General features: G+C 41.8%; 2 protein-coding genes across 3 annotated transcripts; both read right to left on the reverse strand.

Moving 5' to 3' along the window:
- Positions 1 to 677: 677 nt before the first annotated feature.
- Positions 678 to 7,608, reverse strand: LOC129602892 (stomatin-like). 2 transcript variants are annotated; one of them, XM_055502056.1, is made up of 7 exons: positions 7,484 to 7,608; positions 3,191 to 3,294; positions 3,007 to 3,079; positions 2,667 to 2,749; positions 2,339 to 2,542; positions 1,297 to 1,431; positions 678 to 1,190 (listed from the first exon to the last, which is right to left on the reverse strand). In XM_055502056.1, exons 1-7 carry the CDS (start codon positions 7,533 to 7,535, stop codon positions 1,002 to 1,004), a joined length of 840 nt encoding a protein of 279 aa, XP_055358031.1. In that variant the 5' UTR covers positions 7,536 to 7,608; the 3' UTR covers positions 678 to 1,001. The 2 variants fall into 2 exon arrangements, with proteins under 2 accessions (XP_055358031.1, XP_029029280.1); XM_029173447.3 differs by lacking the exon at positions 7,484 to 7,608 and adding an exon at positions 5,479 to 5,620.
- Positions 7,609 to 9,722: 2,114 nt separating this feature from the next.
- On the reverse strand, positions 9,723 to 13,878 carry LOC114869314 (stomatin-like). The gene is made up of 7 exons (XM_029173450.3): positions 13,750 to 13,878; positions 11,634 to 11,737; positions 11,470 to 11,542; positions 11,131 to 11,213; positions 10,814 to 11,017; positions 10,462 to 10,596; positions 9,723 to 10,334 (listed from the first exon to the last, which is right to left on the reverse strand). Exons 1-7 carry the CDS (start codon positions 13,811 to 13,813, stop codon positions 10,110 to 10,112), a joined length of 888 nt encoding a protein of 295 aa, XP_029029283.1. The 5' UTR covers positions 13,814 to 13,878; the 3' UTR covers positions 9,723 to 10,109.
- Between the last annotated feature and the right edge of the window lie 478 nt (positions 13,879 to 14,356).

Raw genomic sequence — 14,356 nt, forward strand, 5'->3', positions numbered from 1 at the left:
CAGTGGCTGCCAGTAAAGTCCTCATACAAGTACTTCATAGTTAAAAGCCTCCTGAATTGTTACTATTGCTAAAACATGTCAAAGTTATATACCAACTGAAATTACAGGCATTTGAAAGCACAAATTACCAGGTTTCAACTATGAAATGTTTTTAGGTTTTGTACCTTGTCCGTTTTCTCTCGGGCTCTGCTGTAGAACATCTCGTTTGAGATTGACGCCATCTTGGATTTAAATTAACACGTGTAATGCACTTTTCTGACCGCTAGATGGCGGTAAACGTAGTTACGTACGAGGACAACAGGCCTAAATTGAGAAAAATTAAAAGATATGGGGCAGAACACCCAAAATGTGCGGTCCTCACATGAGAACGCAGGGACTCTAATTAAACTATTGTCTTTGGTCACTTTGCCCCTTTACTTTTACTTACATGCAGCCTTAAAACTAAAGATTTGCATTTTTAAAGTTTTACATTTTTAGCAAGACACCTTGTTGTAGTGTATGTTTTTGATTACATACTGTACAGTACTATACTATACTATACTATACTATACTATACTATACTATACTATACTATACTATACTATGTATGAAACATTTTTTCACTACATACCATACTATGACCCTTTTTGATCAAAATGACCTTTTTTTCATCACATCCTATGAAACTTTTCACCAAATAGAGCATGAAAAAATACTTTATTAATTGATATTTTGACAACATCTATATGGTACATATTTTGGAAAAGTGGCAGAAAAACTGTCTGTTTATTCATTTCAATCCATATTGTAGTATATAGTATACAATATATTGGAGATTAGCATGTTTTTAATGCATAACTAAGAATGATATGTTAATATTTAGATTAGATTAGATTAGATTAGATTTAGATAGTTTTCCTCACAGCGCTGAACAAATGTTGCATTCTCACGGTTTGTTCTACAATGAAATATTTTTCCATCACGTATAAGCAGAGATGCTGATAATTGTAAAAGCCAGCAGCTCACTTTCGCATAAAGTGAGACATGACATCCATGGGCAGGGGGAAAATGATGGTGGAGTTCTTCTCGCCTGCAATAGTGCTTAGAGTCTGCAGGTAGCGAAGCTGCAGGGCTGAGGGAGACTCCGCTATCACCAGAGACGCCTCCTTCAGGGCACGAGAGGCATTCATCTCACCTTCTGCTGCAATCACCTGCACATTGATGCACAACTCTTTGACTCAACTTTGAAACCAATGCATAAAATTACTTTTAGCTCACGCCTGCATGTATGTTGCGTGTCATGTAATATGTCCTGACCTTGGCTCTGGCTTCCCGTGCAGCCTCAGCTTCGGCAGCCATGGCTCGCTGCAGCTGAACTGGCAGCTTCACATCTTTTATTTCCACACGCTCCACTTTGATGCCCCAGTTGTCTGTGGCTTCATCCAGGTTAGCCTGGAAAATACACAACAGCTGTATTATATTGCTTCTGTCAACATTTTATTAGGTTGCAAAATAGCATGTACCGCTTTCAAGTTGTTTAAAAGTCAATCATTCCTACTGTACCTCTTGTGGTGGGGTGTCGAATAAAACTGGTTCACTTTGTACAGTGGACTGTACAGTGTAATAAAATGTGTATGTCATTGTTTTTTTTTCACTCTACTCCGGGTTTTACTTTTCTTGCTCGAGCCCAAACAGCCGCTGTCTCTGTCAGTCACTCCACGTACTCCCACTCACTCCCAACCACAGTCTGGCTTCGGTCACGGGAGCTTTTGTTTTGCTTTGTAAGTGACGAAATATTCGAGTCTGTCAACTCAAAGTATTTTTTGGACGTGTGTGCCTTCACGCGTGTGTTATACGCAAGTAAAGTAGTATCATTAATAATGAACTTGAACGTAATTGCCTTTACTCAATATGAGGCAGAGGGAGAGTCAGCCACTGTAATAAGGGATCAGCCAGCGCAGGAAGTTACAGGTAAGATAATTATTTGACCACAATCCGAGTGTAACTGAATGATAGACACTGAGGTAATAATTATTTATTAATTCATAATTTCAGATAGCTCCTGGTAGCTCAATGTTGGCCTCTAAAGGAGAACACGTGAGGTTCTATCCCCTACTACCGTGAATATAGTTTATTATAATGCTGTTAAGATTATTACAGAAAATTAGAAAAGTACTTTTATTTAGATATTTTGTAACTGCCCATTTTGTTTTGGGCCTCTGCACTGTGTATGTGGTGCATTTTTACTTATTTATGCCATTCAAAAAGTGATTTTACCCCCAGAGTTACCTGAGCTGCCTTCGAGTCTTTCGATAGGTGGTCATTTACAACATGATTTTCATATTCTAGACTTTTATACCTGCATGCTGTGTGCGATGCCCTCGCGGTCTGACAGGACCTCAGCCAGGTTCTTGGTCCCCAGGACATTTCTGAGTGTAGTTTGTGCCAGCAAGCGTGTGGCAAAGTCAGCGTTAGAAACACTGGCTACAGAAGCGATGGGATCATTGACCCGGAAGTACACCACTCCATCTACAGAGACTGTGACTGAGTCCTTTGTCAGGATCTAAAGTAGAAATGTGTGACAGTTTATGTGCAGTACATGCCCACATATTAAAGCTAAAACATTTTATATGGTTGCAAAATAGCATGTACCACTTTCATAATGGTTTATAGTCAATCAGTTTTACCTCTTGTGGTGGGATGTTGAATGAAACTGTTCTGAGGTCCACTTTCACAAAGGAGTCAGTGCATGGCAAAATGAAGAAAATACCTGAAAACAGAATAGACATCTATAACTTCATCATAACAAACCAGTAGTTATTTGCAGGTTGTCCTTTAACACAAATTACAGTTTAGTGCAATAATTTGGAATAAGGTGGAGTTTTCTGTCCATAGAAGCATCAGGAAGCGATCATCCCACCAAAAAACATAATAATCTTGCTCAAAAAAACAAATATCTAGAGCCTTGAAACAAAGTTTTAAATCAAGAATGCTCTGACTGATGAAATAGTTACAACCTGCACCTACCTGGTCCTTTTGCTTTCCTGTCTGTGATGCGGCCCAGCCTGAAGATAACAGCACGCTCATACTCTTGGATAATCTGCAATACAATTGGAAATCAATTCAAAAATCAAGACTAGCTCAATTCATATTTAAATTTGGGGTAAAATAATAATCACTGCTGTTTAGTAAACTAGGTGAGTTCACTCACCTTCAGACAAAACCAAATTGTGAAGGGGAAAAGGCAAATTGTGAACAAGCCAGAGAGTATAACAATGACCCAGCCACAGCATCCCAAAGACCCTGTGCGTTCAGCTGGAAGAGGAACGACGTGTTGGTTAGAGACACATTAATGTGAAATATAATTAATATAGCTGTAATTGACCTTTGGTTATTTCCTTTATTCTGTTGTTTTACAAAAGAACTTTCTCTCTACATTGATCATACCACTCCATTACATTCTCAACAATAATTAAGAATAAATAAAACAAGTCTAATGTAAACTTTATAGAATGTGTATGATGGAACTGCAGTTGTGCAATGTACAATATATATAGGTATACTGTGTATGTGTTGTTTGTGCAAAGAACAAGTTCAGGCTCTTGTGGAGTTCTGGTTTAGAATCCGTATGGCCTGTGGGAAGAAGCTTCTCCTGTTCCCAAACCAGGTGATGATGTTTCCCAGTGTTATGACTGTGGGTCTTAATATACACAATTTACATTGCACATACGTTATGTTGCTGTTATCTGTGTTATTGTTATCTGGGGGTACTGTCTCTTTTCTTTTGTCGTGAGGTATGTGTGTGGGTATTTAGGGACGATGTTGCAGGTGGTGGCTCCAGATTGTTCTGGAGAACGGCGGCCCTCGACTTAAGTGGTGGATGTCAGCGCTGCCGCCTCCTCTCTCTCCGCCCGTCGAACCCATCACCTGTCCGTGTGTTCTGTGAACTGCGATTTGTAAACTGTTGCGGTTGTGCAAGGTTTCCTGTTTTATGTTAGGAGCCTAAGGAAGTGACCCTGTCTTTTGTTTTTTCTAATTTTTTTAACATGTTAAATAGATCGTGGAAGAATTTGTTTCGTTTGCCTCGTTTTACCGAGGCAAATACATTCTACCAACATATACAGTACATATTTTTGTGGTTTGATTACTTGGGCTGGACAGGTGGGTAAGACGGATACTCTGTTGTGACACTAACACTATGCTCTCTGTGGACCATGACAGGTCCTGCGTGATGTGAACGCCGCGGTATTTGAAGCTGTTCACTCTTTCTCTACTGGGCTCCTGTTGATCACCAGGGTCGGATAGTTCCTCTCCAGCTTTGTGCTGAAATCCACTATTAGCTGCTTTGTTTTGCTGGTATTAAGCAGGAAGTTGTTCCTCTGGCACCAGTTCTCCAGATTCCTAATCTCCCCCAGATAGGCTTATTCTTGTTTGAAATCAGTCCAACTACAACAGTGATGTCTGCAAATTTGATGATGTAGTTGAGTTGGTCATGGCCACGCAGTCAGATGTGTAAGTGAGTACAGCAGGGGGCTCAAAACGCAGGGGGAAAAAAATGGGGAGCGCGAGTGTCGAGGGTGAGGTAGTTTGAGATGTGTCTGCTCATCCTTGCTGACCAGTCTGCCAGTTAGAATATTGGAGATTTACTGATACAGGGATGTGCTGAATCCCAAATTTAACAAATTAACTAAAATATATTAATGGAAATTAAAACATCATACAATCAATTTCTACAGTTTTTACTACAAAAAATAGAATCATAGTTTAAAGTTTTACATAAAAATCATTTTTGCTGTATCACTCCTCATGCATATGTATATGTTTGTTTGTCTGCTTAGCACTTTCCATAATAGTAAAACCTCACTAAAACGTACAGTATTAGTTAGGTCCAAGGGTAACTTAACATATAAAGGTCACATTTATTGTTTTCACATGTAAATAGTATTTTCACCAACAAAGAAAAAAATCTCAATGAAAGCAAATGCAAATAACAAGCACACAGCTTAGTATATTATGTTACATGGTCTTATTCAACAGACTGAGAAAAAAAACCTGAAAAACCACTATCATATTCAGAAATGTAATATGCCAACAAGCCCTTAATCACCGAATTAGGGAGCACATACAGCACAAGCCAAACAGCTCTGCCTATTACAATAAAGCAAACTTGCTCCTTGGCCAATTCAGTCACATGCTTCTGGGACTCTGTTTCTCAGGGACAACGTTAATGTCTCTATGACAATAGAGTTGACAATAGTACTGTGCCCTAGCTGTTATGACTGTTTCTACCTGCATAGGTGAGCCCCTACTGTAGTCATACATAATACTGTTCACATAACTGGTATCAATTTAACACGACAACAGGGAAATGTAAACTGCTCTTTTGCTGAAGTCGTACTTTGTGTCGTACGGATGTAGTTACTTATCTCTCTTGTTAAACAAATGTATTTTCATTAAAAATGAGATGACAAATTAGTTAGAAAAGCTGCTTTGTCTTACATATTAAGTCTTCTTTGCTAGTTCCTCGTCTCCTCTGACTCTCCATTTGGTCGTCCATGTAGTAAACAGATACGAGGGGAAGTGTGTTGAGAGCATGGTTACTGTACGTGCACTTACCCAGGAGGAGGGCACTCAGCCTTTTAAAGCTGCAACGCTGTATTAAACCATAGCAGCTGGGAGAAATGCAGGTGTGACTAGTGTTGAGTTGGTCATCAGTTTCCATAATAAGGCACCACACAATAACACAAGTGTGAGTGTAATAAAAAAAATAAAATATAAAACTCAGTAGAATAATAAATCTCATATTCTTAATGAGAGTTTCAGTGTGTGAGTCATGACATTATTCCATCATTGCTACACTTTCCTGTCACATGGAGAAGAAATGCTAATATGTTGGGAAAATGACTTTTACCAGCCCCAACCCAGCAGCAGAAGTCTGACTCATGCATACTGGTCTTTACTTCTGCTTTCTGTGAAATGCTAGTAAACACTGTATACATGTACACATGTACTGTATACATTTCCATATTTCACCTAATACTAAACAATATTTATAGTGCTTTTAAGTGTTAGCTATTCATACACAGAAGTATTCTCACCAGTGGCTGATCAAGGTCTCATGACTAATAACAGCTGTTTATAAATGGGTGTGGTGAAAGGCAAATAACCTTGTCTATGTATTATTCTTGATATTGAGTCAATATGTCCATTAATAACAGCAGAACATCACCTAAGAGCAAAGAAGCGACATAAAATAGACAAATATAAATTTCTACTTCTGCCTCTTGAGGAGTGCAGACGTTTGTCTCTGCTCCCTTACTTTTGCTTTCAGTGTCTTTGTCCTGACTCTTTTGAGCACCCTGATCTACTACAACATGAACAAATTCCACTATACTGATGCAGCCAGATGGGATAGGCTCCAGCACCCCCGCGACCCCGCATATGAGATTCAGCGGTATGGAAAATGGATGGATGGATGTACAAACAGGGCAAGCAAACACCGGACGAAACAGTGCCACCTGGCGGTTGGAAGACAAGTGTAACAAGAACACTAAAACACTGAAAAGGAAAACTTCACTGATTTTCTATGGGGCTGACCAAAATGACCTTGGGTAGTATGCAAGAATGAAGGTACACTCAGATTCCTCAATATTATCTATGCAGAGAAATTATTATTCATTCCTCTGCAAAAAGCTTTTGAAACATCTCAGAAGACTTTTTGCCTCGGGCTCAGACTACAACTAGTGCTTCTGGGTTTCCTCTGTACCTGCCTCAGCAACGGTTGAGATGAGAGAGGGCAGAGCCAGCCTGCTGGAGCGCGACTGCTCTAGAAATAGGAAGTTTGATTCTTTGAACTGACTCGGATCTCTAACCCTCAAACAGTGAAGTGAACAAATCATTTAAGTCATTCGTTCATTCCGTTCATTTACAGCAGATGTCGCTGTGGGCATGGTAGAAATGGTCGCGGTTCACAAACACTATATGCTGAAGACCACATGGTTTGCTTCAGCGGACAAATTATAGTAGCAATTCAAACCATGTGCCAACCTACAGTAGGAAAGCAAACACCCACCACATTAATGCGACTTATGTCCTGCATCTTCCCTGCCATTGTTGTTTAACAGTGCAACAGTCACATGGTAGCGGTCAGATGACAAAAAAAACAACGAACGAATGATCCATAAGGATCCGTATGAACGAATAGCAAAGGAACTCGTGTGATTCTGCTCGCAACAGAGCCTGCACGGCTTGGCTGTCACTTGACAAGTGAACGAACAAACTATCCGTAATGATCCGTGTGAACCTTGTGCACTGGGCACACGTCACAACAATGGACGTGCAGCTCTGCGTCCTATCTGCAGCCAGGCCAATAGAACTGCCTCCTTAACCAGCTCACAGTCTTCGCATTATCTCTGCCGTGGGAAGCTCTGTGTCGCTGTGCCCGCTGCTGGAGGATGAGGTCACTGCTGCCACTGCCACTGATGGTCGCTGCCACAGACAGTACCTGCACTCCTCATTGAAGCAGGGCCGTCTTTCGAGGGCGTCCACGTTGGCATGCTGGTGCCAAGGTCTGTGCTGGATGGCAATGTCAAATCCACCTTGCTGCCTGACCCTCAGGCTGTCTAAAACTAAGCAGCCAAGTGAGCGAGGTGTGGTCAGTCCTTAGGGTGAAACGGGTGCCCAGCAGTGGGTAGGACCTAAGATAAGAAAAGATAGGAAAACCTTTAATAGTCCCGCGGTGGGGACATTACTTCACACAACAGCAGTACAGATACGCAGTACGGGAATACAGCGACAGAACAGTTTGTGTTGGCACAGTACAACGCAGTACAGTACAGGTAGAGTGAGTATGAGGTCACTGAAGGGTTATTGAGCAGTAATGAATATAAGTCTTGTACCGGCTTGCACAAATGTTGCACAGAAAATTTGTTTGACAACCTGAAGTGTCATACAGCCAATACTACAGCCAGCAGCTCTCGCCTGGTCACGCAATAGTCCCGCTCTGGTCTGCTGAGGCTGCTGCTGTGGTACATGACCACCTTCTCTCCACCATCTCCCAGTTGTGCTAGCACCAGCCCGACTAGCTGCGCTGGGTCAAGGGTGAGCTAACACTGGGGCTCGGACCAACTTTTCAGCCTTCAGCTGTTAAAAAGCACTGGCACAGTCCTTCGCCCACTCAAAGCGCTGTCCTTTGTGTGAAGGGGAGCGACCAGGGTGGCAAAGCCCTTGATGAATCAGCGGTGTATGCAGCCAAGCCCAAGAAACTCTGCAGCCTGTTAATGTTCTCTGGCTGTGGCCACTCCACTACTGCCAACACCTTGGCTGGGTCTGTGCCCACCCCCTCATTGACCACTGACTCACTGACCACAAAAGTGTGTCTCTCTGGCCAGGAGACTGTACTTTGCAAGAATCAATTGTAATCCAGCCCCCCGGAGGGCAGTCAGCACTTCCCGCAGATTGTCCAGAGCACTGTCAAAGTCCTTGGCATGCACGAGCAGATTGTCCAAGTGCACTGCACAGCGGCTTTGGGAAATGTCTTTCAAGACCCGCTCCATTAAACATTCTAAGGTAGCAGTGGCAATACACAGCCCAAACGGCATAACAGTAAACTGCCACAGTCCCTGGCCTATGGTGAATCAAGTTTTTGCTCGCACCTCTCCCGCTAGATTGACCTGCCAGTAACCGCTCCTCAAGTCCAAAGAGCTGAACCAGGTAGAGCCAACATCATAATCCAGTGCATCGTCAACCTGTGATACCTGGCAGATATGAGTCCTTCCTGATTACCTGGTTCAAGCTTCTGTAATCCACACATGGCAGCCAACCACCATCCTTTTTCCGCACCATGACCAGCCCATGGGCTATCAGACGGTCCAATCACCCCATTAGCTGCCATATTCGGGATGGAGTCCTCTGCAGCCTGTCGCTTATCCAGGGGTAGTCTATCCCCCATATCTATGTGGTTCTGGACCAGTCCTGTCCAGGTGCAGTCCTTGTCCCGGGTTGCAAATATGTCCACATACTCCTGCAGGAGCTGGTTCAGCAGTCCCAAATCTAGGGGCTGACCACACCGGGTCCCCAATTCCCTAACGGCGGCTACGGTCTCCGCTGAAGGTGGCAGGCAACCTGCAGCTGGCGTGCATTGAGCTGAAGCTGAAGCTAGCATGCACTGAACCAGGGTTATAGCTGGCGTGCTCCGAACCAGTGCTGTAGCTGGCATGCTCTGAACCAGGGCTGACTGCAGGCAATGGTCTGGTGATTCATCTCTCCTTCCCAGTGCTTGTCTCTGCAGTGACTCCGTCCCATCCGAAGTTGTACTGTCACAGCACCAAGGTTAAGGCAGCCCCTCAGTAGATCGACCTGTGCCCCCCAGCCTCCCAATAGATCCACCCCCAGTTTCCCTGTTCTGTCCCTGGGTGCCAAGGCCAGGCAGTCTTGGGTGAAATGCCCAATTCCCCACAGCAGTAAGACATGCTGCACATGCGCCCTAGCAGCTTGCTCAAGTCCATCATTGTTTTCCATTCTGGCCACCCGTATTGCAAGATGGCGCGTATGACTGGTGGCAATCTCACTTTTGACACCAAATGTGGTGACCACAGGGTCGACAGTTGCCACAGGCAGCTAACACGCCAAGCTAGCTTCTGCCGCTAACTATGCTAGTCTAGTGGTGAGAGTCCCCGTGACCTATACAGTACACCACACGACCCCAGGCAACTCGTAAGAAAAAGGAGAGAGAAGAGCGTTGATCTTTTGCTACCATCCAAGTATCCACTCAGATGGTCAGTTTTATTTGAACCCATTTCAAACCACTCACACACACACACTCTCCCCCCTCAGAGTGCAGCACACAAAACAAAAGAGAACACATTACAGAGACACATAAACAAAGGGCTAAATTAACTTCACAAAACTTATAGCATCACCTAAATCCTAACTTTAACTACAAAAACCATGAACACAAGAACTGTTATTTAAGGTAGAAATAACCCCCTTGGGCCACTGCAATATGTTGAAGACAATCTGTCATTTAAATATAATTTAATTTCAAGTAACGTTGATTTATCATTATTTTATTTTAAGCTTTTGGAAGAATTGCCAGACACAAAACAGAAAGAATAAATATTTAATGGCATTTAACAGAGATGCTGATAAGTGTAAATGTCAGGACCTCCCTTTCGCATAAAGTGAGACATGACATCCATGGGCAGGGGGAAAATGATGGTGGAGTTCTTCTCGGCTGCAATAGTATTTAGAGTCTGCAGGTAGCGAAGCTGCCGGGCTGAGGGAGACTCCGCTATCACCAGAGACGCCTCCTTCAGGGCACGAGAGGCGTTCATCTCACCTTCTGCTGCAATCACCTGCACATTGATGAAGAAGACAGCACAGCACAACTCACTCACCAATGCACCTTTTTTCTCTAACTGACTAAATGACTTTCTAGCACAGGCCTGCATGTATGTTGCATGTCATGTTATATGTCCTGACCTTGGCTCTGGCTTCCCGTGCAGCCTCAGCTTCAGCAGCCATGGCTCGCTGCAGCTGAACTGGCAGCTGCACATCTTTAATTTCCACACGCTCCACTTTGATGCCCCAGTTGTCTGTGGCTTCATCCAGGGTGGCCTGGAAAATACAGAAGAGCTTTAGCTCATAGCTGCTGTATAGTATAATAAAGTGTGTACTGTATGTGGTGCATTTTATTAGGGTTTAGTGAAATTATTCATGCCATTCAGAGAGTACTTTTACTCCCAGAGCTACCTGAGCTGCTTGTGTGCAGAGAGTCTTTTAATGGGTGTTCATTTACAAGATGATTGTCATATTTTAGATTTAGATTCTGTACCTGCATGCTGTGGGCGATGCCCACACGGTCAGACAGGACCTCAGCCAGGTTCTTGGTCCCCAGGACATTTCTGAGTGTAGTTTGTGCCAGCAAGCATGTAGCAAAGTTAACATTAGAAACATTGGCTACAGAAGCAATGGGATCGTTGACCCGGAAGTACACCACTCCATCTACAGAGACTGTGACTGAGTCCTTTGTCAGGATCTAAAGTAGAAATGTGTGACAGTTTATGTGCAGTACATGCCCACAAAACATTTTATAAGGTTGCAAAATAGCATCCTTCCCTTTCAAGTTGGTTTATAGTGAATCAATTGTACCTCCTGTGGTGGGATGTTGAATGAAACCGCTCTGAGGTCCACTTTCACAAAGGAGTCAGTGCATGGCAAAATGAAGAAAATACCTGAAAGAAGAATGGACATCTACTGTATTATAATGAATTGTGTACTTTTCCAGTACATAATAACAAACAACAAAAACATATTAATTTGGCTCAAAAAAGCAAATACCTAGAACCTTGAAACAAAGTTAGTGCAGGTTTTCATTTAATGTGGTTAAAACCCAGTTGGGTTTTAATGTCATGCGACCACACCAGTCCACGTATAATTCAGTACTTGTAACAAAGTAAATGTGCAACTGTTGTTACAACCTGCACCTACCTGGTCCTTTTGCTTTCCTGTCTGTGATGCGGCCCAGCCTGAAGATAACAGCACGCTCATACTCTTGGACAATCTGCAATACAATTGGAAAACAACACCAGCTCAATTCATATTTAAATTTGGGGGGAAATAATCATCACTGCTGTTTAGAATACTTCACTCACCTTCAGACAAAACCAAATTGTGAAGGGGAAAAGGCAAATTGTAAACAAGCCAGAGAGTATGACAATGACCCAGCCACAGCATCCCAAAGACCCTGTGCGTTCAGCTGGAAGAGGAACGACATGTTGGTTAGAGACACATTAATAATGTGAAATATTATTAAAATACCTACTTTTTCCTGTTGTTTTACAAAAAAAAGTAGACAGTGGAATGCTTACACAACTTCCCAAATGTGAAGTTAAAGATAAGGTAAGAGTGGAGTAGAGATCAATAAATAATTATAAATAAACTTTATGGAATATGTACTATGTAAAGTGCAATAGCACATTGTACAACATAAACAGTATAATAATAATTGAACTTTTTTGATCTCACGTTGGGGAAATTATTCTTTGCATTTTAACCCATCCCGAGGGGAGCAGTGGGCTGCCACAGTGCGGCGCCTGGGGAGCTAGTGCAAAGTGTCTTATTCAAGGACACACTTGGTGTGTTGGTGGGCTTTAAACCTGTCTCACTCAGGGACACACCTGATGCTGAGGCAGGAAAACTCTCATGCATCTGAGGTGGTAGAGTCGCTGTCAGGCCTTTCAGTTCCTTCTCTCTACTGGGTTCTTGTTGATCACCAGGGTCAGATATTTCCTCTCCTGCTTTGTGCTGAAATCTATCAGCTCCTTTGTTTTGCTGCAGGAGGTTACTAAGTCCAACTAAAACAGTGATGTCTGCAAATTTGATGATGTAGTTGAGTTGGTTGTGGCCAGGCAGTCAGATGTGTACAGTGAGTACAGCAGGGGACTCAGAACGCAGCCCTGGGGAGCCCCATAGGGAGGGTGAGGTAGGTTGAGACGTGTCTGCTCATCCTTACTGACCAGTCTGCCAGTTAGAATATCGAAGATCTATTGATACAGGGATGTGCTACTGTAAGTCCCAAATTGAATGCATTAACAACTAAGATACATTCATGGAAATTAAAACATCACAAAATCAATACAGTTTTTACAGGGAAAATAGATCATAGTTTAAAGTTTTATATGAATCCTTTATATGAAACTTCCTGTATCTCCTGTCATGCACATGTACTGTATATGTTTGTTTGTCACCTCTGCACTTTCCTCAATAGTAAAACTTCTTTAAACCTCACTAAAACATACAGTATAAATAAAGTTCCAAGAGGAACTTCAGACATAAAGGTCACATTTATTGTTTACCCTTGTAAATAAAGTCTATACTAACAAATACAAAACCTTAATGAAACCAAATGCAAACAGCATGCACATTGCATGTAACATGATCCCAGGCAATAGACTTAGAAGACCTGAAAAACCACCATCGTATTCAGAGTTGTAAATGTCAACAAGCCCTTATCAACAACCAAATCAGGGAGCACATACAGCACAAGCCAAACAACAAGGCTCCCAATCTATTTAAATTAAATTTTATTTATATATAGCCAAATCAAAACAAAGTTATCGCAAGGCACTTTACAAGGTAAGGTTTAAGACCTTACACAACTAAACCTAACAAATTACACATACAGCAAGCCTTTAATTGTAATTATTACAATTTGTCAGCAACATTGAAGAGTAAAAACTCTATATTGTACTATAACTATATTGTTGTTGTTTTACTTGGCTTTGTTTGTATTTTAGAGGGACAGCACTTTGTTCAACACGATTTTGTGATGACTTATCAATAGTACTGTGCCCTAGCTGTTGAGACTGTTTCTACCTGCATACAGTAGGTGAGCCCCTACTATAGTCAGCAAAAATAATACTGTTCACATAACTTCCTTTGTTGAAGTCATAGTTTGAGCCCCTGCCCATGGTCAATATGTGGAAGTGTCCTTGGGCAAGACACTGAACCCCAAGTTGTTTCAAGTGAGTGCCTTGCATGGCAGCTGCTGGCATCACTGTGTGAAAGTGAATGGGTGAATGAGAAACTACTGTGAAGTGCTTTGGATCCCTGAAAGAGTATATAAAAACACTATATACAGTAAATATGGACCATTTATCATTTACCATTTCAGTCAAATGGTTGTAGTTACTTATCTCGCTTGTTAAACTTATTCATTTACATAACAAATGAGACGACAAATTAATTAGAAAAGTTGGTTTATCTTACATATTAAGTCTTCTTTGCTAGTTCCTTGTCTCCTTCGGCTCTCCATTTGGTCTTCCATTTCCATGTAGTGAACAAATACGAGATTGTGTCAAGAGCGTGGTTAGGTGCACCCAGGAGGAGGGCACTCAGCCTTTTAAAGCTGCAATGCTGCAATAAACTGCTGAGGCAGCAGTGAGAAATGAAGGTGTGGCTGTAGTGTTGAGTTGGTCATGAGTTTACATAATAAGTCACCACATCAGTCACCACACAATTACAGTGAGGAAGACAACACCACAGTGAATATAGGAAACAAGTGAAATATAAAACTCTAACTTACAGTCAAATAATACATCTTCATCTTATCTTATCGTACACCTATAGAGCTAAGAGCTCAATCAATCAATCAATGCTTTATTTACATAGCGCCAGATAACAACAAGCAGTTGACCAAGGTGCTGAACAGAAATAAAATCACAATGTAAAGAATAAGACATAAAACATGACACAATAATATTAAACATAATAATAATAATAATAATAATAATAATAATAATAATAATAATAATAATAATAATAATAATAATAATAATAATAATAATAATAAACGCCAGTGTGTAGTGTTGTGCTT

This window comes from Betta splendens, chromosome 14 (genome assembly GCF_900634795.4).
Source record: "Betta splendens chromosome 14, fBetSpl5.4, whole genome shotgun sequence".
Lineage (NCBI taxonomy): Eukaryota > Metazoa > Chordata > Actinopteri > Anabantiformes > Osphronemidae > Betta > Betta splendens.

Bases quoted from the DNA above. Each gene is read 5' to 3' on its own strand.
- LOC129602892 (XM_029173447.3), bottom strand. From the start codon at position 5,536: ATGGACGACCAAATGGAGAGTCAGAGGAGACGAGGAACTAGCAAAGAA. The intron at 3,080-3,190 runs GTGAGTGAACTC...ATTGTATTGCAG, and splicing joins CAATTTGGTTTTGTCTGAAG to ATTATCCAAGAGTATGAGCG. The intron at 1,432-2,338 runs GTATAAAAGTCT...TGTATTTTCCAG, and splicing joins GCATCGCACACAGCATGCAG to GCTAACCTGGATGAAGCCAC.
- LOC114869314 (XM_029173450.3), bottom strand. From the start codon at position 13,813: ATGGAAATGGAAGACCAAATGGAGAGCCGAAGGAGACAAGGAACTAGC. The intron at 11,018-11,130 runs GTACAATTGATT...TTTCTACTTTAG, and splicing joins TCAACATCCCACCACAGGAG to ATCCTGACAAAGGACTCAGT. The intron at 10,335-10,461 runs GTCAGGACATAT...ATCAATGTGCAG, and splicing joins CACGGGAAGCCAGAGCCAAG to GTGATTGCAGCAGAAGGTGA.